Raw genomic sequence first — 22,970 nt, 5'->3', positions numbered from 1 at the left:
TAAGTGGGTCATTCTACAGGACTTATAATCTGAGATGCAGTGCTATTTATAATGTATTGCACAATCTGAAAAGCATTTCTTCACTGAAAACGTTATTGATGGACTTCCTGTTACACTTTTCTGTAAGCCTTGAACAACACTCATTTCTTAGTAATGTGACGTTCCTGTGAGGTTGCTAGCCGGTAGAAATAATTAGGTCAGAAGAGTCCAAGTCTCTCATTAGTGAAACATCAGTTGAATTCAGCGAACATGAGTGAAAAACTGGGAAAAGAATCTAGGGAGTCAAAATCAATTTACAACAGGCAAAAGGCACTTCAGAAAACTGGCGGTATGTCCTATTATTTACAAAATAATGAAACTGCAACAAATGTTAGTGATTATAAGCTTGTTACTTATAAATAATATAACTGAAAGTATAAAGAAGCTTTAAAGCTAACAGGTACAGCTAGATAATAGAGATATTTGTTATAATTCCAAGTACAGGCAGAACCAAATAGCACATGCATATTAAAATATGTTATGACAGAATAAGTGTTACATAAACATTGTTTGGATTTATCAGAAATGAATAATGTGACTGAATACATCAGTACAATTCAAGATGCCAAATGCATCTTTCTTTACTTTTCTTATTTCGTTTTCTTATTCTCAGCATCTCTTTCTCTTTCCAAAGTTGACTGCCAAGATTTATTTTTTGGTTGAAATTGAACAACTGAAGTAAAATAAAGAGATCAAATCACTTCCTATATAAGTCAAATCTGTGGGCCATATTTTGATTGCATGGCTAGGCTTACAAGGGGCCCTTATGACTGCTTCCGTAGTATACACCTATGAACCTCTGAGACACAAAAACCAAGAGCGAGACAGAGTACAGAACTCATAATCATTAGTAATATAGTTTTGAAAATCGTTATTTTTTTAAGAATTTGTTTTAAAAATAGGTAAATAGGTAAATTAGGTAATTGTCTATGGTGCCAGATGTTGATAAAAAGTGTAAATGTCCTTGCAGATGGTAAGAACATTAAATGCATATTACTGTACAGTGCTAGTGAAAAATCTGTCTGGGGACATTGCAGTGGTAAAACAGATGCAAACATGGTTCTGGCTGCTTGAGAGAGGAGTATATTCTCTACAAGTGTACTCACAAGATGCTTTTTGTTGAGTTTACAGGATGTATGCCTAATACTTAAGCTGTCCAGCCATAAATTATAAGCATTTAGTCATTTGCCTGTACTCCTCTCATCCCTATACCAGTCAAAACACACAGAAATGTTTTATTACTTCATAATTGATAAATGACGAATGGACATGATGTAGGAACAAGTGTCTCTGGGAAAGCTTTCCGTAGTTAGGTGGGCGGGTTTTATTTAAGGAGCATTAACCATTGCAGGGATAAGACATTCAAAAACCTTTTAGTTTTCTGGTTATTGTTTCCTTTGATATGCATGAAAAATTCAGAGAACTAGAAAGTTTAAAGCTGAAGACAAAGAAACATTTTTTTGTGATACCATAATTAAAGTTTGTAAATGGCCAGAGAAAGGGCCTTCTGTCTAAGATGCTCTCTCAACTATGTCCACAAATATATAGAAAGACTTTTCTGTGCCACATATACTGTTTTCACATGAAAGATTATTGCATTAAGAATTAAAATAGGCAAGGATAATGACAGAAGCAAAGTGGCTCTATATCTTTATTTTCTATAGAAAGCAACAAAAATGTGAGAAAGTTTACAGGAAAGTGTATTAAGCAGTAAACTGCATACACAACAGGGCAAGAAAGTAATTGCACTTACTGCAGTCTGACTAATACATATTTCTGTCCACGTGCACCTCTAAATATATCTTTTCAACATTATTGTTGCTATTTTCCTTGCATTATGAAACTTGCTAAATCCACGCAACATAGTCATATGCACATATTTCTGCCTCTATCAAATTATAAGTTTGAATTTCATTGTTGTTCTCATGAAATAATATTTCACAGCATGCTATAAAGATAATGAACTGAGATCTATTAATATTGATGTTTGCGTCACCCACCTTTTGTAACAGGAAACAGCTTGATAGATTAACATTTGCAGCTGTGAAAAGATAAATAATGTGGTACTTTGATGTGTGTGGGTTTACATGCGAAGACACTATGTACCATTGTTCACTGCTTGATATTATACAGAAAACCACATCAATGTTTCTCACAAAACATGGAGACACATGCGGCTACTTAAATTCTGTTTGTCATGGCTACTATGTATTTATTTAAAATTTAATGAAACTGTTATTATCAATGCGGATCAGGTTTCTAACTTAAAAATAAAAGTAGTTATGTTTTTCTGGAAAAATAAATAGTTCAAGCAACAAAACCTCAAATTAACATGGACATGATGCTGCTAGTTTCTATAAATAATAAAGCTACTCATTTTTTATCAAAGGTATCTGCAGCACCAGCCACTGTTCCAGCTCTCCCAGTTCTTTTGAAGAAATCAACTTCAAAAAGGCCAAAGAATAGATGGGCAGTCTGGCCAGCCAAAATCCAATGACAGCTAGATAAATATTTTTTGAAAACTGGTGTGGGAAAAGAAGCGCAAACATTATGATTCATTACTTATTTATTTAATTTAATTTTATTTTATTTTACATTTGATAACGGGGAAAGTCCACCGGACACAGGCCCTTTTTCAGTAGAGGCCTGGGGAGAAAACCTCCACAAATAACGTAACTATTGACATAAGTGAAGTACAACAATTGAAATAAGTTGACAAATAGTATATCACATATACATTGATTTAGAAAACATACATTGATAATACATAATTTGAAAGAAACACACTCAAAATATACTCAAAATAGCTATAAATACAGACGTGTCATCAAAAGCATTGTAAATCAGTGTAAGATAATAGATAGATTCAGCAATTTCTGGTTAGTGAATATTCAAACTGGTGAGTGAAATTGCAGTATAAAAAGATAGAACTAGCCTAGGCAAATAGAGGAACATAGCCATGTAGTATGGAGGTGAGTTCTTAGTGCTTTCTGAAGCTGAGTTAGTGAAGAGATGGAAGATATATTAGTTGGTAGTGAGTTCCATGTTTTAGAAATGAAGTTAGTGAAGAGTGATTCACCTGCTGTGTTACTGACTTTAGTTACTTCAAGAAGGCATTTATTACTGGAGTGCAGAGTTCTATTACCAGTATAGGGATGAAGTAGGTTTTTAAGTGAGGGGATTTTTTCTGGTTGGTTAAGGATTTTATGAGCAAAAGTAAGTTGGTTGTATAGTAAAAGTAGGGGCAACTCTAGCCAGTTTAGCAGCTTTAGAGATGTGCAGCGGTGTGCTCTGAATGAGGCATCAGAGGCAAACTAGCTATTTTGTTGTAACAGGAGTTTAATTTAGCTAGGTCTGTCTTCCTGAGGTTAGTAAGAATTGGTGAAGCATAAAGAAGTGTGGAGACCAGATGAGTGCATGTTATTGTAGATTTTGTGGGTTTGGTAAATACTGTTTATTTCTATAAAGGGTACCCAGTTTTATATTTACTTTCTTAATGGTCTGAGTGATATGTAGTTCAAATCTCAGTTTATTATCAATCTCAACTCCAAGAAGTTTTGTGTGTGCAGTGGGGAGATGACAATGTTATTGTTATATGTGATGTAAAAAGGTAGGGTCTATATGGGAGGACTGAGTAGGTTTAAAGAGAAGCAGTTTGGTTTTAGAAGGGTTAAGAATAATTTGAAGCTCTGTAAGCCAGGTTTCAATAGAGAGGAAGGATTCTTGTGTTAGAGTGTGGAGTTCCTGTAATGAGGAAGCTGCACATATCAATGTGGAGTCGTCTGCATATTGTATGACAGATTCATGAGGAGTAGAAGTGTGAAGGTTGTTAATATATACACAGAAGAGTAATGGGCTGAATATTGAGCCTTGGGGAACTCCAAAGGTGACTGGGAGTAGAGGTGAAAGTTCATGCTTCCAAAAACTGCTTGCTGGCGACCAGTTAAATGGCTTTGAAACCAGATTATGGAGAATTGACTGAGTCCTACATCAGTAAGGACCTTCATAAGTATATTATGACTAATTATATCAAAGGCCTTAGAATAGGTCTAGGAAAGTAGCTGATACATATTTGCTGTTATTTCTGTGTAAATTTACAGTGTTAGTAAAAGACATTAGAGCTGTGGTGGCATTGTGAAAGGGACAGAAACCATGTTGAATGTTAGAGAGGAGTTCATGAGTTTGCAAGTAGCCCATAATTTGTATGTGACTGCATCTTTCCATGATTTTGTCTATAGGAGATAGAATAGATATTGGTCGGCAGTTAGTCAGTTTATTAGAATTTCCTCCTTTATGTAGACGGATAATATGGGACATTTCCAGGTTTCATGGACAAGGGCTTCAGACAAAGATCTATTGCTGAGGATGGCTATTGGGTATGCAATGGCACTGGCAGCAATTTTTAGAAATTCAGCTGGTAATCTGTCTGATGCTAATGTTGTGGGCTTAAGTTTCTTAAGGTATTTTCTAATCACATCAGTAGGGACAGGTTGGAAATGAAATGTGTTATGTTTGCTGGCTGTTTGACTGGGTTCTTAGGGGGATGAGTTATATTGGTTATTTTGCTGGTTGGACAGGGTTAGGATAGTTTCAGAAAATAATTTGTTGAATTGCGTAGCTATGCTTTATGATGTGTCTCTGGGTTAGGGGATGGAGTACTACTTCTTCCAGGTCGAAGTATTCTGTTAATGGTAGCCCAGAATTTTAGTGGGTGTTTTGATGTTTTATTTGTAGATTATAGCAGTTTCTTACATTTATTGTGTAGCTCTTGAAAAGTTTGTTTAGTATTTTGGGACTTGATGTTTTTGTCAATGGTACCATGCTTTATCTCTAGCCTTGAGTAGGGATCTGGTATTCTTACTTAGCCATGGGGAGAACTTGGCATTGATTATGATTATTGTGGGAGGGGCATGTAGGTTTAAGATATTAAGAAAGCTAGTACTGAAGTGTTTTACAGCTTTGTCTAGGTCAAGATGTTTTAATAGTGTCCAGTTATAAGTTTTTAAGTAAGAAATTAAGTTCTTGGGGTTGAAGTACTTTTTATTTCTTATTAGTTTGTAAACTGTACCTTTGGTGTAATGAGTATGCTGTCTTAGCAGAAAGTCTGGCAGATGGTCACTTAGACCATCAGGGAGGCAACCTATATAAGATGGGAGGACTGGTCTATTAGTGAGTATCCAATCAAGGATAGATTCCCTATTGGATGCTCTATCAGTACTAGTAAGGTATTGGATGGTTTGAGTAGAACCATAAAGGTTAATATGATTAGTGGGGGCATAAGAGTTGCAGGTAAGCCAATCTATGTAAAAGTCCCTTCAATTTATGTACTTCAAGATGATTTTTAAATAGTATTGCTATGCCACCCCCTTTTTTTTCCAAGCCTGTCCTTCCTTAGGATATTATTCCCTGGAGGAATATTTCATTGTCTATGATGTGGGGTTTTAGCCATGTCTCAGTTATCACGGCTATGTCTGGTGTGTATAGTGTGATACTGATGTGTAGTTTGTGAATTTGCCTATTAAGTAAAAGTAGATCATTTGGTTTCCTAGACAGAAGAAGTACGTTTTTGGTGTGGATGGGAGGTAGGGAGCCTTAAAGAAGTAGCCAGTCCAGGATCTGGATGAATATCACCACAGTAAGACAGTTTTGAGGTTATACAGATTATAGATCTTAGGAGCTTTGTATAATATCTATTGTATGATAGGGAGATTATGGGTGAGTGATAACTGGAAAAATATTTGATTGTGGCATAGTCAATGGGGGATATCTTGAAAATAGAAGAGTAGATAGCAGTGTAAAAAGGACAGGTATGGTAAGGTAGTGGAAATATGCCATGGCAGGTAGGAGATTCTTGTAGGTAGGTGTGGTTGGAGGTAAGAATAGAAAAAGATAATAATAATGTAAGTACGGATATCATGTGAGGTAGTAGCTCACTTTTTAGAGCTGATTTACAGTCATATCAACATGGGATCCTATTGGAAAAAGGAATTTCGAACAGAGATACCATGGCACATGCCATGGAAGTTCCCCCACATAATAAAAAAATATATATCCTCACCAATTTATTCAGGGACAGAAACTTAGCTAATATAGTATATAGCTAAGTAGTTACTGTAAGGTATATACTATGCATATTACCTCACAATGTGCAGACTACACAGGCTTTGTGACTAGTCATTCTATACTCACTGTCAAATCAGTCTTGTGACATATGATTGCTAAATGTCTCAAAGCTCATTGGAAACTAAATGTTGCCTGCAGAGAAATTTATAAAATACAATACAGCTTGGTCTCTCTGTAAAATACACCTACAAGCAGAAGAATGGCTGAGTCTAAAGGAAAGAGAATTAGATGTGATATTCTTTGCTGGGCTATAGTTGGACAGCAATGCATTGATTATTTTCAAAATCAGTTTAAACAATTATTCTAATAATACATTTTATAAACGTAGGTAGGCAGGCTCAATGGAATGTGTCATTGCATCTATTTGACTTCATTTGATTTGATATTATTATTTTTATTCTTGGTGCAATTAAAGGATGTTACATGCCATACACATATTTTATCTAACATCCTAGGAATCCAACTCCATAACTTTATCTTAACATCTTAAAAACTAGGGTCATGTTCTTTTTCTCCACAAGATACCTATACTTGTAATCCTTCTACATCTTGTATTACTATATCACCAAAATAAACGTGATGAGAAATGGAAAACACCACCTCCACTAACCTTCTCAACCAAGAGTTACACTCCTAATTAAAAAAGGATGACAACATAATGGCCATACTTAAAAAAAAAAAAAAAAAGAAAGAAATAAAAAGAAAACTCAACATGCTATATACAGCTGAGATGAGCATCCCCTCTTTTATCACAAACAAATACATTTTCCAGCTCCAGGCATATTATTTGATACCAAGCCTTGCATATCTTTCTGTTGTCTAAGCCAGAAATTCTCAGAATATATGAGTCTGAGTCATCGCAGTCCATCCATACTAAACTTATCACTGCATTCCAGTAAAATAGCATAAATGACCTGAATACACACAACTGTTAGCTTAGTATTTAAGAATGTATTATTCTGATAATTGCCCAGCTTTGCCCAATATAAAGGCAATTTATATCCCAAGACTTTCTCTGAGATCAAAGGGTATACACAAAGTGATCATCACTATGACAAAAACTGCTTTTCTGTAATTTATGCAGATGATGTATGTATTTAAAACTATATTAAATTTCACTTCACTAAAAATTTGCTATGCACTTTCAGGGTAACCAAAGCACAGATCATATTTCCCTTAATTAACTTCCAATCACTCATCATCATCATCAGCAGCAGGAGCAGCAACAGCAGCATCCCCCATTTTCCCATTTTTCTACATGGGGTTGGGAAATCATGTTAACTGTCACCATCTCTCTCAATTAAATGCCAGACTCCTGTCTGTCACAGATCTTCTTTCACACAATCCATCCACCTCTTTCCTGGACATCCTTGTTTCCTCTTAAGTTCTTCCTGTCTGTCCCAAATCTTCTTCATCTGATTGTCTTCTGCTTTTCTGCATGTGTTCAAGCCACAGTAATCTATTCTCTTTGATCTTTTTCTGCAATTGGAGCAAATTTGGCTTCTGCTCTTATGCCCTCATTTCTTTGTCTGTCCCACAGTATGCATACTATCACTTTTCTCAGGTACTTCATTTCCATCACCTCTAGCTTTTTCAACTGTTCTGCTTTTACTGCCTGGGTTTCTGTACCATACAGTAGTAATGATCACACAACTGTCTTGTACACCTTACTTTTCAGCTTCTTTGATATTGTTCTGTCATAGACTACACCTGACACTTTATGCAGGTTGGCTGCAGCCCCTCTGATTCCAGCTGTGACCTCTTCATTCAGACTGCCTTTCTCCTCAACCACCCCAACCAGATAGTTTAAGATATTTACCTGTTCCACTATCTTCCCTTCTATCTCAATTCTCAGCTTCTTCTGATCTCCAGAGTTTGCTGCCATTGCCACTGTCTTATCTGAGCTTAGTTTCATTCTATGTGACTACAGCTTTGCATTCCATTGTTCTATACTTTGCTGGAGTTCTTGCTCAGAGTCTGCCTGTAATGCCACAAAACATCGAGGTCTGTCAATCATGTCATCCCAAGCAAACAGATACTTGTTCCCCTTAGAATGACACCAGAAACTTAACCAGTTGTTGAAGTCAATAATTTTCTGCTTATACTGTGGTATAATTCTGGGTGATGGTAGGATGCTGCTCAGGGCAAGGGTCAAACCTGTCTGGGCCACATAATCCGAGAGCTCCTCCATGTCTCTTTTCATATAGTCCAGGGAGGTGCATCTCAGGTCATTCACACCCACATGGACAGTGACAGAGTCATACTTGTACTTGTTGTGGAGTGACCTGAGTGCATGTGTTATGTGTTGGATTCTGGCACCTGATAAACAGCTGACTGTTACCTTATCCTTATTCATCTTAGTAAGTGGAATATCAGTATGCCTTACTACTGAGTCACCTATGATTAGTGTATTGGGCAGGCTGTTTTGCCTTAGGGGCTTAGGGTGATGGGCACACTGTGTAAGTGAGCTATATGTCTTGTGATTTGTGCTGTGTTGTGATGGTCGAGTGAGTTTCTGCCTTGGAGGTCTCTGCTGTTTGGGTAAATTTCTATTGAGATCCTCCATGAAGGTGGGTATGTGGTTTGTGTTTTTATGTGAGATCTGTGATGGTGGGTGTTCTGGAGAGCTATGTGTTGCATGTGGTGTGATGCAGGTGTTGACCTTCTCCTCTTGACCAGCTATTCCGGTATTGGCTAGAGAGTGCATGGCTTCCAATCAGGAGTGGCTCGTGCTATTGGGCTGCAGGACTGCAGCCCCCAGCTGTAAAACAAGAAAGAAAAATTAAAAAAATAAAACCAAACATGAGTCACGGAATATCGTGCGTGCACCCTTGCAGCATTTCCAGATATTCGGATTGCTGGTGAACCAGTCTGGAGCATGCACACAGAATCCAGACTGTCTCACCAGCAGTCTGGATTAGGAAGATAGCATTCAGCAGCAAATATCCCAGAATTCTATGCAGTTACAGCTGCATAGACTGGAAGGGTATCAGACTGCAACATCCACAGGCTAGGTAGCACCCAGCCTGCTTTGCTCTCAAGGGAAGGACTTGTTCTCATTGTGGGCTTTTGGATGGATGTTACAGACAAGGACTTCCTGGGAAGGAAGGAGAAGGAGTTGCTTTGGGCTGCTCTCATTTTACGGACATTGGGCACAGGTATGGAAGGAATACAATGGACTTTACTAAGGAATATTTGGCTCAGAGGGTGGCGTGTGTGTGTGTGTGTGTGTGTGTGTGTGTGTGTGTGTGTGTGTGTGTGTGTGTGTGTGTGTGTGTGTGTGTGTGTGTGTGTGTGTGTGTGTGTGTGTGTGTGTGTGTGTGTGTGTGTGTGTGTGTGTGTGTGTGTGTGTGTGTGTGTGTGTGTGTGTGTGTGTGTAAAGTGCCCCAGTTGCTATATGGTGGTGGGTAGAGAACACCATTTGTAAAGAAGTTGCAGATTTTTGCCTCATATTTGTTCTGTTTCTCATAAAATCTGTGTTTTTTGTACTTTTGTGTCTTTACACAGTCGGTGGTGCAGTGGTAGCATTGTTGCTTAACAGCTACAGTTTCTCTGGTTTGATACTTGGCTGGGGTGCATTATGTGTGGAGTCTGCATATTCTCACTGTGGGTGTGCTCTGGCGTCCTCCCATCCTACTAAGACATGTGTCTGGAGTGTTTCTCCCTGGGCTTCTGCTGAAAATTGGCTTTTGTTCCAAGTCAGACTTTCCGGGTTAATAAATGTTAAATAAATAAAAAATGCAAGCATTTGAATTTCAGACTTCATATTCTTCAGAAAGTACATGGTAATAAAACACTTTTATTCTAGCAATTTTCTAAGTTTATAAGATATATATTCGAAATTTGTCCCTATTTTTGGGACTGTGTTCCCCCATTATTGGCTTCATCCAGGTTTTTTGTGCTAAGGTTGAGATCTCTGGTAAGAACTGAATTCACTGAATATGTTTGGGGGCTGTATTCCCCCATTACTGGGTTTGTCCAGATATGTTTTGCTAAGAGATTGAGAGCTATGGTGAGAACTAAATTCACTGAATATGTTTTGGGGCTGTATTCTCCCATTATTTGCTTTGTTCAGGTGTTTTGTGCTCAGAGTTTCAGTCTTCCTCTCTTTTACAAAATAGCTGATTTGGCATAGTGTATGTTGCTCTGACTGTTTTGCACAGGGTCCTTGGTTCAGGGCTTGGCATTGAAATGTATGGTGGTAACACAGAATTTTATTCTAGCAACTTTCCAACATTATACAAGCAATGTCTAAAATGTGTCCCTGATTTTTGGGCTTTTGACCCCCCCAATAAATTTTGGCTTTTTCCAGATTTCTTGTGCTGCAAAATTCAGAGATACAGCTGAGTGATGTGTAGATTTTACAAGGAGATGAGAGCTGCAGGGGAGCAAAAGTTTAGTGCTGCTTATGCTAAGTCTACTTGCATTGTTAATAGCACAACAAGTAGTGTACTTGCTTTTGATGCAGAAGGCTGTAGGTTCTACTCCCATAGTAGGTAAATGCATTGCTGATACTTTACTGTGTTGCAAAGGGGGTGGATGCTGCAGTCCTTTTTGTTGAAGATACCTAGTAACTATGAACCTGTTGTTAGTTTGCCATCCATTCCCTACTGCGATATTACTAGCTGATCATTTTTTTAGTGTAACATAGGCAATTTGTTTCTCAAGGGCAACAGGCACTTTATTTGTAGATGAAACAATGAAATATAAAGTTGTTTGCTAACGGCAACCTTTTCAATAGTTACAGATCTGTTTAATGTGGAATTATTTTGATGACTTTTACTTCTTCGGATATTGTGCATATTTACTGATACTGGTGGAGTGTAGAAGTTTGAGTAGACTTTTATGATGGAAATGTTCTGAATTGGGCAGTTTTGTCATTACTGGTGCATGCATTTTGTTTCCTTGTTTACTGGAAAAATGTTCAAACCAATAAATTTAAAACACCCTCTAAAACTGTACTGTATTGTACAAGGAATATAAGTTAATACAATCAGGAAGGTGTATCAAAGAGCATGCATATGTTTCATGTGCAAGAGGCCTGTGATTTGAAAACAGCCCACAGTTAATATTTATCTGCCACTGGCAAAATGTATTTTCTGTGAATCTGGGTTTCAATGCTGTTTCAATGAATGTGAGTTTCAAGGGCAGATAAGTTTTAATGCTAAGTCTATTTTCATTGTGAAACTGCATTGCTTTGTTTAGCAGATATCTATTAGTGTTTGTGCTGTAAAATGCAAAATAAAACTTTCGAATGAAGTCCAAATCATAGCAGAAGTAAATCAGTATGCACATTAGTGATTATGGTAAATGGGGTGAAATAGCCAAGTAATGGTTCATTGGAATGGCTGTAATGGAGAGGCTCCAGTCAACCATGATTTTGTGAGGGGGGAAGGGCAGCAAACTCAAAGGCAGCCCTGGCTGAACTATACCTTTCAACTGTCCAGATTTTTGCAGAATTAATAGATTTTTACTTCTTATTTTTGGTTTGTTCCTCATAAAATTTGTAGTTTTCTGGCAAATCATTTAGGAATTAAGTCACTAAATAATGACAGACACTGAGTTTCAGACTTCATAACCTTCAGAAAAATGCATGCTAAAGCAAGACCTGATATTTTATCAACTGTCTCAGTTTATACAAGAGCAATTTTTAGTACTGTTTATATATTCCCCCAATAGATTAGGCCTTGTCCAGATTACCTGCATTAACAGGTTGAGAGGTACATCATGCAAATAAATTGCTTTATAGAATTAGGAATATCCAAACCTCTCAACTGTCCCTTATTTTAGCTCAAAATGTTGCTCTTCCCATAATAATCCCTCCACAAAATAGCAATTTTGGAAGAAAACGTGGATGGTTTGCAATTAATAAATAACTGTAATAATCAGAGTTATAGATTACTTTTATTTCAGAAATGCATGTAGATTCTTTTATTTTGTCAGTTGCTCAGGTTAGCAGTGCTGTTATTAAAAAGGTGTCCCTTCTTTGACAGGTTCCCAGCTGTACTGTGTGGCTATTTTATATTTTTGCATCACATTTTTGGTCTGTTTTTCATAAAATTGTGTTTTTTTTGGCAAATTAATGGCAAATCATTAAAGACTGAAGTTAGAAAATTACAACAGACATTTGAGTTTCACATTACATACCCTTCAAAAAATTCATACTAATGCAAGACCAACTATTCTATTATCTTTCTAAGTTTATAAGAGCAATATTTAAAATTTGTCCTTGTTTTTGGGCCTTTGTCTCACTTCTATGTATGGCTTTGTCCAGATTTATTGCTCTGAGGTTGAGTGGTATGACACATGTGCCAGGACCATCACAGAGAGCCAGAGACATTTCAAATTGCGACATACTTGTTGCACCCCACTCCCCCATGTAGTGACTCTGGATGTGTCCAAGCAAGGCAAGAAGCAGTTATACAGTGTAAATGTGCAGATTATCCCCTCATCCAAGGCGGACACAAATACTACAGCGGCTTTTTATCTGTCCTTGATTTTACAGAATATTCTGGCTTCTGTCATATTTTGATACTGTTGATTTATACTTATTATTATTCAGAAAGTGCCTGGTGCTCTGTGTGTAAGTAGCAATGCTTTAATGACTATCAGGTAAGCTTCTCTGAGATTGTAAGATGCAAGTAAGCTTTAATAAGCATACTGTTAAAGCATTTCCAACATTGAAAGCCTTTCTGTTATTGCCATACAGAGAATACTTATATAACTAGATAACGTATAAGCCTTGGATATTGAAATGCATATGACAGTATTTGTAATAAAGGACAGGATTACTTTATTTTAAAAAGCACATTACATTTGTTGGAAACTTGCACTCATCTTTGCAGGCTTTACCTGTAAACTAAAGAATGCCAATCTATTGTATGTAGTCGATAACCTGTGTAGTAATCCTTTAAACAATGTACCTCAATCTTGTTTCTTGTTTGCTTTTCATTTTTTACTTTGATCATGTTTTCTCCATGAAACAAGTAGATAGTTGTTGTCAGGCAGCAGGTCTTTTTGGATAAGAAACATTTTTACAAGTGGGGGTATCACAGAGATTGCTACTTTCATGTTACTTGGTACTTTAATAAAGCTGAATATAAATTATAATTAGAACTGCAGTGCAAGGAAAAGTGGTTTGAATTGAGTGCTGTTTGTTTTTCTTATACTTGATTTTGACTGGCATTCCAGTAATGTATTTAAAAAGTAATTTATTTTTTCATGCTTCACAACCTTTTTGTTTCCATCTAGATATTAAGTAAGCTGTCATGCAGCCAATGCATTGAACTATTTTTTTCTTCTACACTTCATTTTGTCTAGCTTGGACTCACATAATGATGGTTTGGCACCCAGGGCAGCGTATTTAATTAAAGTTACAGTTTTTGTGATTCTTGAGCATAGCTCCTCCCCTTCCTAGTTGGCCGCACCCATTCCCATTGACGCCACCCATTCAGCTGTCTCTTGCAGCACCCCTTTGATGTGAAGTCACCAGTCACAACTGCTGCCAATTTGGATATATAAGTGTATCGGTCACAAGTCTTAATCTTGGGAGGTAAGAGGCGAGGGTTGTCTATGTAAATGAAGCAGTTGCTACACTGCCTAAGAATGCCCAAGTTCACCAGGTTAATAGGAGAAACCAAAGGAAATGAGTGGGTATGTGGTTTGTGTTTTTATGTGAGATCTGTGATGGTGGGTGTTCTGGAGGGCTATGTGTTGCATGTGGTGTGATGCAGGTGCTGACCTTCTCCTCTTGACCAGCTATTCTGGTATTGGCTAGAGAGTGCATGGCTTCCAATCAGGAGTGGCTCGTGCTATTGGGCTGCAGGACTGCAGCCCCCAGCTGTAAAACAAGAAAGAAAAATTAAAAAAATAAAAACAAACATGAGTCACGGAACATCGTGCGTGCACCCTTGCAGCATTTCCAGATATTTGGACTGCTGGTGAACCAGTCTGGAGCATGCACACAGAATCCATACTATCTCACCAGCAGTCTGGATTAGGAAGACAGCATTCAGCAGCAAATATCCCAGAAGTCTATGCAGTTACAACTGCATAGACTGGAAGGGTATCCGACTGCAACATCCGCAGGCTAGGTAGCACCCAGCCTGCTCTGCTCTCACGGGAAGGACTTGTTCTCATTGTGGGCTTTTGGATGGATGTTATGGACAAGGACTTGCTGGGAAGGAAGGAGAAGGACTTGCTTTGGGCTGCTCTCATTTTACGGACATTGGGCTCAGTTATTGAAGGAATACAATGAACTTTACTAAGGGATATTTGGCTCAGAGGGTGTGTTGTGTGTGTGTGTGTGTGTGTGTGTGTGTGTGTGTGTGTGTGTGTGTGTGTGTGTGTGTGTGTGTGTGTGCGTGTGTGCGTGTGTGCGTGTGTGCGTGTGTGTGTGTGTGTGTGTATGAGTGTGTAAAATGCCCCAGTTGCTATATGGTGGTGGGTAGAGAACCCCGTTTGTAAAGAATTTGCAGATTTTTGCCTCATATTTGTTCTGTTTCTCATAAAATCTGTGGTTTCTGTACTTTTGTGTCTTTACAAAGTCGGTGGTGCAGTGGTAGCATTGTTGCTTAACAGCTACAGTTTCTCTGGATTGATACTTGGCTGGGGTGCATTCTGTGTGGAGTCTGCATATTCTCCCTGTGTGTGTGCTCTGGTGTCCTCCCATCCTACTAAGACATGTGTCTGGAGTGTTTCTCCCTGGACCTCTGCTGAAAATTGGCTTTTGTTCCAAGTCAGACTTTCCGGGTTAACAAATGTTAAATAAATAAAAATTGCAAACATTTGAATTTCAGACTTCATTTTCTTCAGAAAGTACATGGTAACGAAAAACCTTTTATTCTAGAAATTTTCTAAGTTTATAAGATAGATATTTGAAATGTGTCCCTATTTTTGGGACTGTGTTCCCCCATTATTGGCTTCATCCAGGTTTTTTGTGCTAAGGTTGAGATCTCTGATAAGAACCGAATTCACTGAATATGTTTGGGGGCTGTATTCCCCTATTACTGGGTTTGTCCAGATATGTTTTGCTAAGAGATTGAGAGCTATGGTGAGAACTAAATTCACTGAATATGTTTGGGGGCTGTATTCTCCCATTATTGGCTTTGTTCAGGTGTTTTGTGCTCAGAGTTTCAGTCTTCCTCTCTTTTACAAAATAGCTGATTTGGCATAGTGTATGTTGCTCTGACTGTTTTGCACAGGGTCCTTGGTTCAAGGCTTGGCAGTGAAATGTATGGTGGTAACACAGAATTTTATTCTAGCAACTTCCCAACATTATACAAGCAATGCCTAAAATGTGTCCCTGATTTTTGGGCTTCTGAGCACCCCAATAAATTTTGGCTTTTTACAGATTTCTTGTGCTGCAAAGTTCAGAGATACAACTGAGTGATGTGTAGATTTTACAAGGAGCTGAGCGCTGCAGGGTAGCAAAAGTTTAGTGCTGCTTATGCTGAGTCTACTTGCATTGTTAATAGCACAGCAAGTAGTGTACTTGCTTTTGATGCAGAAGGCTGTAGGTTCTACTCCCATAGTAGGTAGATGCATTGCTGATACTTTACTGTGTTGCAAAGGGGGTGGATGCTGCAGTCCTTTTTGCTGAAGATACCTAGTAACTATGAACCTGTTGTTAGTTTGCCATCCATTCCCTACTGCGATATTACTAGCTTATCATTTTTTAGTGTAACATAGGCAATTTATTTCTCAAGGGCAACAGGCACTTTATTTGTAGATGAAACAATGAAATATAAAGTTGTTTGCTAACAGCAACCTCTTCAATAGTTACCGATCTGTTTAATGTGGAATTATTTAGATGAATCTTACTTCTTCTGATATTGTGCATATTTACTGATACTGGTGGACTGTAGAAGTTTGAGTAGACTTTTATGATGGAAATGTTCTGAATTGGGCAGTTTTGTCATTACTGGTGCATGCATTTTGTTTCCTTGTTTACTGGAAAAATGTTCAAACCAATAAATTTAAAACACCCTCTAAAACTGTACTGTATTGTACAAGGAATATAAGTTAATACAATCAGGAAGGTTCATCAAAGAGCATGTATATGTTTCGTGTGCAAGAGGCCTGTGATTGGAAAACAGCCCAAAGTTAATCTTTATCTGCCATTGGCAAAATGTATTTTCTGTGAATCTGGGTTTCAATGCTGTTTCAATGAATGTGAGTTTCAAGGGCAGATAAGTTTTAATGCTAAGTCTATTTTCATTGTGAAACTGCATTGCTTTGTTTAGCAGATATCTATTAGTGTTTGTGCTGTAAAATGCAAAATAAAACTTTTGAAGTCCAAATCATAGCAGAAGTAAATCAGTATGCACATTAGTGTTTATGGTAAATGGGGTAAAATAGCCAAGTAATGGTTCATTGGAATGGCTGTAGGGGAGAGGCTTCAGTCAACCATGATTTTGTGAGAGGGGAAGGGCAGCAAACTCAAAGACAGCCCTGGATGAACTATGCCTCTCAACTGTCCAGATTTTTGCAGAATTAATAGATTTTTACTTCTTATTTTTGGTTTGTTCCTCATAAAATTTGTAGTTTTCTGGCAAATCATTTAGGAATTAAGTCACTAAATAATGACAGACACTGAGTTTCAGACTTCATAACCTTCAGAAAAATGCATGCTAAAGCAAGACCTGATATCTTATCAACTGTCTCAGTTTATACAAGAGCAATTTTTAGTACTGTTTATATATTCCCCCAATATATTAAGCCTTGCCCAGATTACCTGCATTAACAGGTTGAGAGGTACATCATGCAAATAAATTGCTTTATAGAATTAGGGATATCCAAACCTCTCAACTGTCCCTGATTTTAGCTCAAAATGTTGCTCTTCCCATAATAATCCCTCTGCAAAATGGCAATTTTGGAAGAAAACGTGGATGGTTTGCAATTAATAAATAACTGTAATAATCAGAGTTATAGATTACTTTTATTTCAGAAATGCATGTAGATTCTTTTATTTTGTCAGTTGCTCAGTTTAGCAGTACTATTATTAAAAAGGTGTCCCTTCTTTGACAGGTTCCCTGCTGTACTGTGTGGCTATTTTATATTTTTGCATCACATTTTTGGTCTGTTTTTCATAAAATTGTGTTTTTTGGCAAATTAATGGCAAATCATTAAAGACTGAAGTTAGAAAATAATGACAGACATTTGAGCTTCACATTAAATACCCTTTAGAAAATTCATACTAATGCAAGACCTACTATTCTATTATCTTTCTAAGTTTGTAAGAGCAATATTTAAAATTTGTACTTGTTTTTGGGCCTTTGTCCCACTTCTATGTATGGCTTTGTCCAGATTTCTTGCTCTGAGGTTGAGAGGTATGACACGTGCCAGGACCATCACAGACAGCCAGAGACATTTCAAATTGTGACATATTTGTTGCACCCCACTCCCCCATGTAGTGACCCTGGATGTGTCTAAGCAAGGCAAGAAGCAGTTATTCAGTGTAAATGTGCAGAGTATCCCCCCATCCAAGGCAGACACAAGTACTACAGTGGCTTTTAATCTGTCCTTGATTTTGCAGAATGTTTTGGCTTCTGTCATATTTTTATACTGTTGATTTATATTTACTATTATTCAGAAAGTGCCTGCTGCTCTGTGTTTAAGTAGCAATGCTTTAATGACCATCAGGTAAGCTTCTCTGAGATTGTACAATGCAAGTAAGCTTTAATAAGCATACTGTTAAAGCATTTCCAACATTGAAAGCCTTTCTGTTATTGCCATACAGAGAATACTTATATAACTAGATAATGTTTAAGCCTTGGGTATTGAAATGCTTATGACAGTATTTGTAATAAAGGACAGGATTACTTTATTTTAAGAAGCACATTACATTTGTTGTAGTCTTGCACTCATCTTTGCAGGATTTACCTGTAAACTAAAGAATGCAAATCTATCATATGTAGCCCATAACCTGTGCAGTAATCCTTTAAACAATGTACCTCAATCTTGTTTCTTGTTTGCTTTTCATTTTTTACTTTGCTCGTGTTTTCTCCATGAAACAAGTAGATAGTTGTTGTCAGGCAGCAGGTCTTTTTGGATAAGAAACATTTTTACAAGTGGGGGTATCACAGAGATTGCTACGTTCAGCATGTTACTTGGTACTTCAATAAAGCTGAATATAAATTATAATTAGAACTGCAGTGCAAGGAGAAGTGGTTTGAATTGAGTGCTGCTTGTTTTTCTTATACATGATTTTGAATGGCATTCCAGTAATGTATTTAAAAAGTAATTTCTTTTTCATGCCTCACAACCTTTTTGTTTCCATCTAGATATTAAGTAAGCTGTGATGCAGCCAATGCATTGAAATATTTTATTTCTTCTACACTTCATTTTGTCTAGCTTGGACTCACATAGTGATGGTTTGGTACCCAGGGAAGCATATTTAATTAAAGTTACAGATTTTGTGATTTTTTGAGCATAGCTCCTCCCCTTTCTAGTTGGCCGCACCCATTCCCATTGACCCCACCCATTCAGCTGTCTCCTGCAGCACCCCTTTGATTTGAAGTCTCCAGCCACCACTGCTGCCAATTTGGATATATAAGTGTATCACTCACAAGTCTTAGTCTTCGGAGGTAAGAGGCAAGGGTTGTCTATGTACATGAAGCAGTTGCTACACTGTCTAAGAATGCCCAAGTTCACCAGGTTAATAGGAGAAAGCAAAGGAAATGGGTGGGTATGTGGTTTGTGTTTTCATGTGAGATCTGTGATGGTGGGTGTTCTGGAGGGCTATGTGTTGCATGTGGTGTGATGCAGGTGTTGACCTTCTCCTCTTGACCAGCTATTCCGGTTTTGGCTAGAGAGTGCATGGCTTCCAATCAGGAGTGGCTCATGCTTTTGGGTTGCAGGACTGCAGCCCCCAGCTGTAAAGCAAGAAAGAAAAATTTAAAAAATAAAAACAAACATGAGTCATGGAACATCGTACGTGCAGCCTCACAGCATTTCCAGATATATGGACTGCTGGTGAACCAGTCTGGAGCATGCACACAGAATCCAGTCTGTCTTACCAGCAGTCTGGATTAGGAAGACAGCATTCAGCAGCAAATATCCCAGAAGTCTATGCAATTACAACTGCATAGACTGGAAGGATATCAGACTGCAACATCCTCAGGCTAGGTAGCACCCAGCCTGCTCTGCTCTCATGAGAAGGACTTGTTCTCATTGTGGGCTTTTGGATGGATTTTATGGACAAGGACTTGCTGGGAAGGAAGGAGAAGGACTTGCTTTGGGCTGCTCTCATTTTACGGACATTGGGCTCAGGTATAGAAGGAATACAATGGACTTTACTAAGGAATATTTGGCTCAGTAGATGTTTGTGTGTGTGTGTGTGTGTGTGTGTGTGTGTGTGTGTGTGTGTGTGTGTGTGTGTGTGTGTGTGTGTGTAAAATGCCCCAGTTGCTATATGGTGGTGGGTAGAGAACACCATTTGTAAAGAATTTTCAGATTTTTGCCTCATATTTGTTCTGTTTCTCATAACATCTGTGGTTTCTGTACTTTTGTGTCTTTACACAGTTGGTGGTGCAGTGGTAGCATTGTTGCTTAATAGCTACAGTTTCTCTGGTTTGATACTTGGCTGGGGTACATTCTGTGTGGAGTCTGCATATTCTCCCTGGGGGTGTGCTCTGGCGTCTTCCCATCCTACAAAGACATGTGTCTGGATTGTTTCTCCCTGGGCCTCTGCTGAAAATTGGCTTTTGTTCCAAGTCAGACTTTCCGGGTTAACAAATGTTAAAAAAATAAAAATTGCAAGCATTTGAATTTCAGACTTCATATACTTCAGAAAGTACATGGTAACGAAAAACCTTTTATTCTAGCAATTTTCTAAGTTTATAAGATAGATATTTGAAATGTGCCCCTATTTTTGGGACTGTGTTCCCCCATTATTGGCTTCATCCAGGTTTTTTGTGCTAAGGTTGAGATCGCTGGTAAGAACTGAATTCACTGAATATGTTTGGGGGCTGTATTCCCCCATTACTGGATATGTCCAGATATGTTTTGCTAAGAGATTGAGAGCTATGGTGAGAACTAAATTTACTGACTATGTTTGGGGGCTGTATTCTCCCATTATTGGCTTTGTTCAGGTGTTTTGTGCTCAGAGTTTCAGTCTTCCTCTCTTTTACAAACTAGCTGATTTGGCATAGTGTATGTTGCTCTGACTGTTTTGCACAGGGTCCTTGGTTCAAGACTTGGCAGTGAAATGTATGGTGGTAACACAGAATTTTATTCTAGCAACTTTCCAACATTATACAAGCAATGTCTAAAAATGTGTCCCTGATTTTTGGGCTTCTGAGCCCCCCCAATAAATTTTGGCTTTTTCCAGATTTCTTGTGCTGCATAGTTCAGAGATACAGCTGAGTGATGTGTAGATTTTACAAGGAGATGAGAGCTGCAGGGGAGCAAAAGTTTAGTGCTGCTTATGCTGAATCTACTTGCATTGTTAGTAGCACAACAAGTAGTGTACTTGCTTTTGATGCAGAAGGCTGTAGGTTCTACGCCCATAGTAGGTAGATGCATTGCTATTACTTTACTGTGTTGCAAAGGGGGTGGATGCTGCAGTCCTTTTTGGTGAAGATACCTAGTAACTATGAACCTGTTGTTAGTTTGCCATCCATTCCCTACTGCGATATTACTAGCTTATCATTTTTTTGTGTAACATAGGCAATTTATTTCTCAAGGGCAACAGGCACTTTATTTGTAGATGAAACAATGAAATATAAAATTGTTTGCTAACAGCAACCTCTTCAATAGTTACAGATCTGTTTAATGTGAAATTATTTAGCTGAATTTTACTTCTTCGGATATTGTACATATTTACTGATACTGGTTTAATGTAGAAGTTTGAGTAGACTTTTATGATGGAAATGTTCTGAATTGGGCAGTTTTGTCATTACTGGTGCAGGCATTTTGTTTCCTTGTTTACTGGAAAAATGTTCAAACCAATAAATTTAAAACACCCTCTAAAACTGTACTGTATTGTACAAGGAATATAAGTTAATAGAATCAGGAAGGTGCATCAAAGAGCATGTATATGTTTCGTGTGCAAGAGGCCTGTGATTTGAAAACAGCCCAAAGTTAATCTTTATCTGCCACTGGCAAAATGTATTTTCTGTGAATCTGGGTTTCAATGCTGTTTCAATGAATGCGAGTTTCAAGGGCAGATAAGTTTTAATGCTAAGTCTAGTTTCATTGTGAAACTGCATTGCTTTGTTTAGCAGATATCTATTAGTGTTTGTGCTGTAAAATGCAAAATAAAACTTTTGAATGAAGTCCAAATCATAGCAGAAGTAAATCAGTATGCACATTAGTGTTTATGGTAAATGGGGTGAAATAGCCAAGTAATGGTTCATTGGAATGGCTGTAGGGGAGAGGCTCCAGTCAACCATGATTTTGTGAGGGGGGAAGGGCAGCAAACTCAAAGAAAGCCCTGGCTGAACTATACCTCTCAATTGCCCAGATTTTTGCAGAATTAATAGATTTTTACTTCTTATTTTTGGTTTGTTCCTCATAAAATTTGTAGTTTTCTGACAAATCATTTAGGAATTATGTCACTAAATAATGACAGACACTGAGTTTCAGACTTCATAACCTTCAGAAAAATGCATGCTAAAGCAGGATTTGATATTTTATCAACTGTCTCAGTTTATACAAAAGCAATTTTTAGTACTGTTTATATATTCCCCCAGTATATTAGGCCTTGTCCAGATTACCTGCATTAACAGGTTGAGAGGTACATCATGCAAATAAATTGCCTTATAGAATTAGGCATATCCAAACCTCTTAACTGTCCCTGATTTTAGCTCAAAATGTTGCTCTTCCCATAATAATCCCTCTGCAAAATGGCAATTTTGGAAGAAAACGTGGATGGTTTGCATTTAATAAATAACTGTAATAATCAGAGTTATAGATTACTTTTATTTCAGAAATGCATGTAGATTCTTTTATTTTGTCAGTTGCTCAGGATAGCAGTACTATTATTAAAAAGGTGTACCTTCTTTGACAGGTTCCCAGCTGTACTGTGTGGCTATTTTATATTTTTGCATCACATTTTTGGTCTGTTGTTCATATAATTGTGTTTTTTTGCAAATTAATGGCAAATCATTAAAGACTGAAGTTAGAAAATAATGACAGACATTTGAGTTTCACATTACATACCCTTCAGAAAATTCATACTAATGCAAGACCTACTATTCTATTATCTTTCTACGTTTATAAGAGCAATATTTAAAATTTGTCCTTGTTTTTGGGCCTTTGTCTCACTTCTATGTATGGCTTTGTCCAGATTTCTTGCTCTGAGGTTGAGAGGTATGACACATGTGCCAGGACCATCACAGACAGCCAGAGACATTTCAAATTGTGACATACTTGTTGCACCCCATTCCCCCATGTAGTGACTCTGGATGTGTCCAAGCAAGGCAAGAAGCAGTTATGCAGTGTAAATGTGCAGAGTATCCCCCCATCCAAGGCAGACACAAATACTACAGTGGCTTTTAATCTGTCCTTGATTTTGCAGAATGTTCTGGCTTCTGTCATATTTTTATACTGTTGATTTATACGTATTATTATTCAGAAAGTGCCTGGTGCTCTGTGTTTAAGTAGCAATGCTTTAATGACCATCAGGTAAGGTTCTCTGAGATTGTACGATGCAAGTAAGCTTTAATAAGCATACTGTTAAAGCATTTCAAACATTGAAAGCCTTTCTGTTATTGCCATACAGAGAATACTTATATAACTAGATAACGTATAAGCCTTGGGTATTGAAATACATATGACAGTATTTGTAATATAGGACAGGATTA

At 37.7% G+C, this 22,970-nt stretch overlaps 1 protein-coding gene across 1 annotated transcript in view; it reads left to right on the top strand.

The window, feature by feature from the left end:
• Positions 1-202: 202 nt before the first annotated feature.
• The window catches only part of LOC122807984 (C-type lectin domain family 1 member A-like), a 369,777-nt gene continuing 347,009 nt past the window's right edge, over positions 203-22,970 (top strand). The window contains exon 1 of the mRNA XM_044079006.1: positions 203-328. Within this exon, the coding sequence (XP_043934941.1) occupies positions 250-328 (79 nt within the window). The 5' untranslated portion in view covers positions 203-249. The remainder of the gene's footprint in view (positions 329-22,970) is intronic.

The sequence above is a fragment of the Protopterus annectens genome, chromosome 8.part0, assembly GCF_019279795.1.
Source record: "Protopterus annectens isolate FY-2018-M chromosome 8.part0, PAN1.0, whole genome shotgun sequence".
NCBI classification, from domain to species: domain Eukaryota; kingdom Metazoa; phylum Chordata; order Ceratodontiformes; family Protopteridae; genus Protopterus; species Protopterus annectens.
This window is presented reverse-complemented; position numbering and strand designations above follow the sequence as displayed.